The sequence below is a fragment of the Squalius cephalus genome (assembly GCF_949319135.1).
Source record: "Squalius cephalus genome assembly, chromosome: 18".
NCBI lineage: Eukaryota > Metazoa > Chordata > Actinopteri > Cypriniformes > Leuciscidae > Squalius > Squalius cephalus.
The window spans coordinates 36,442,603-36,444,942 of record NC_137139.1 but is presented as its reverse complement, the minus strand read 5'-3'; the positions used below and the strand labels follow the sequence as shown (position 1 = coordinate 36,444,942).

The following is a 2,340-nucleotide window of genomic DNA, read 5'->3' as shown; positions in this document are numbered from 1 at the left end:
ATAGAGAATTGTGCATTTTTACTTGGATCTACAATTTTGGTGTAATTTTTGCAAAAAAATGTAAATAAAATTGGGTTACATGTACTTATAGTAATAACAGTAAATTATGCGGAGAAATCTTTCTGAACTCTCGCATGCTCACATCGTGATTTTATTACGATTTCGATTAATGGCACAGCCCTATGAATTATAAAGGAAACAAAAAAACAATTATACTTGTAAAATGGGATAAACTGTATTTGATCATCAAAACAAGAACATGCACACACAACAAAACAGTCCCAGCCCGCTACATATGACCAACCCCTAAAAACATTAGAATTACATCCATTAAGAAGAGAACCACAAAACAAACCCTTAAAAAAAATTACAATATTTATTGCACAATATAGTATAGTTCTCAGCATGATTGTTGGCTGTTTATTATTGCTTTCAAATGATTTTTTTTTTAATTGCTTGGAGCATCAAATCTAAACTTGTGATCAACTCAATAAGAGTCGTATTGCACGATCTGTGAACGACAGGCCATGCAGAAACACACTGCTAAAGACACATGGTGAAACACACACACAAACAAACAGAGGCACACACTGTAAGACACACAAGCGGACACAAACATATTTGGTCTTTAAAGTAAAACGTTACATTCATTAAAGCAGCTGTTTTCTGATTGGCTGACCAAACGTACGACTCTGTATTTAAAGAACAAGACAGACTCTATGCTCAGGTTTGAGGAACACGTGTCATAGTTTGATGATGACGGAACGGTGGCTTTGGTTTGAGATGTTCTGTGAAAGCGTTTCTCTACATGTGGCTGCTCAGACGACGCTCGGGATGTGCTTGTCTCTTCATGTGATGCTGGTGTTGAATGTTGTCCTTCATCATGGAGAGTTTGTGGGAGAACCCTTCAGACTGCTGAGAGCCGCGTGGATGCGGAAATGAAGTCGAGATTCCATGGAATAATCTTTATAATTCAACCTACAAACACAAACACAATCAACTCCGACGACATTCATTTATTTACTAAGTATCAATGAAATCATTACATGACTTAAATCCTTACCGTGATACAAGTTATTTTCAACCTTACAACAGTAAGGACAATGACTAAATTTGATAAACTCAAATAGACTGTTTGACAACCAGCTTTTATTTTTTTATTTTTTTACTTATAACAAACGATCATATTTTCATTGATGCTTCCTGAGATATGTTTACTCTCACTTACAAAACTGAACGATATTAAAATCTCTTAACGCAACAAAACTGAACGATATTAAAATCTCTTAACGCAACAAAACCGAACAATATTAAAATCTCTTAACAGAATAAAACCGAACGATATTAAAATCTCTTAACGGAACAAAACGGAACCATATTAAAATCTCTTAACGCAACAAAACCAACCAATATTAAAATCTCTTAACGCAACAAAACCGAACGATATTAAAATCTCTTAACGGAATAAAACCGAACGATATTAAAATCTCTTAAAGGAACAAAACCAACCGATATTAAAATCTCTTAACGCAACAAAACCAAATGATATTAAAATCTCTTAACGCAACAAAACCAAACGATATTAAAATCTCTTAACGGAATAAAACCGAACGATATTAAAATCTCTTAACGGAATAAAACCGAACGATATTAAAATCTCTTAACGGAACAAAACCGAACAATATTAAAATCTCTTAACGGAATAAAACCAACCGATATTAAAATCTCTTAACGCAACAAAACCGAACGATATAAAATCTCTTAACGTAATAAAACCGAATGATATTAAAATCTCTTAAAGGAACAAAACCAACCGATATTAAAATCTCTTAACGCAACAAAACCGAACGATATTAAAATCTCTTAACGGAATAAAACCAAACGATATTAAAATCTCTTAACGGAATAAAACCGAACGATATTAAAATCTCTTAACGGAACAAAACCGAACAATATTAAAATCTCTTAACGGAATAAAACCAACCGATATTAAAATCTCTTAACGGAATAAAACCAAACGATATTAAAATCTCTTAACGGAATAAAACCAAACGATATTAAAATCTCTTAATGCAACAAAACCGAACGATATTAAAATCTCTTAACGGAATAAAACCGAACGATATTAAAATCTCTTAAAGGAACAAAACCAAACGATATTAAAATCTCTTAATGCAAAAAAACCGAACAATATTAAAATCTCTTAACGGAATAAAACCAACCGATATTAAAATCTCTTAATGCAACAAAACCGAACGATATTAAAATCTCTTAACGGAATAAAACCGAACGATATTAAAATCTCTTAAAGGAACAAAACCAAACGATATTAAAATCTCT

The 2,340-nt window shown here is 32.3% G+C and overlaps 1 protein-coding gene across 1 annotated transcript in view; it reads right to left on the bottom strand.

Moving 5' to 3' along the window:
* Window positions 1–216: 216 nt before the first annotated feature.
* ttc39b (tetratricopeptide repeat domain 39B) overlaps window positions 217–2,340 on the bottom strand; it is a 30,785-nt gene continuing 28,661 nt past the window's right edge. The window contains exon 19 of the mRNA XM_079850159.1: window positions 217–978. Within this exon, the coding sequence (XP_079706285.1) occupies window positions 882–978 (97 nt within the window). The 3' untranslated portion in view covers window positions 217–881. The remainder of the gene's footprint in view (window positions 979–2,340) is intronic.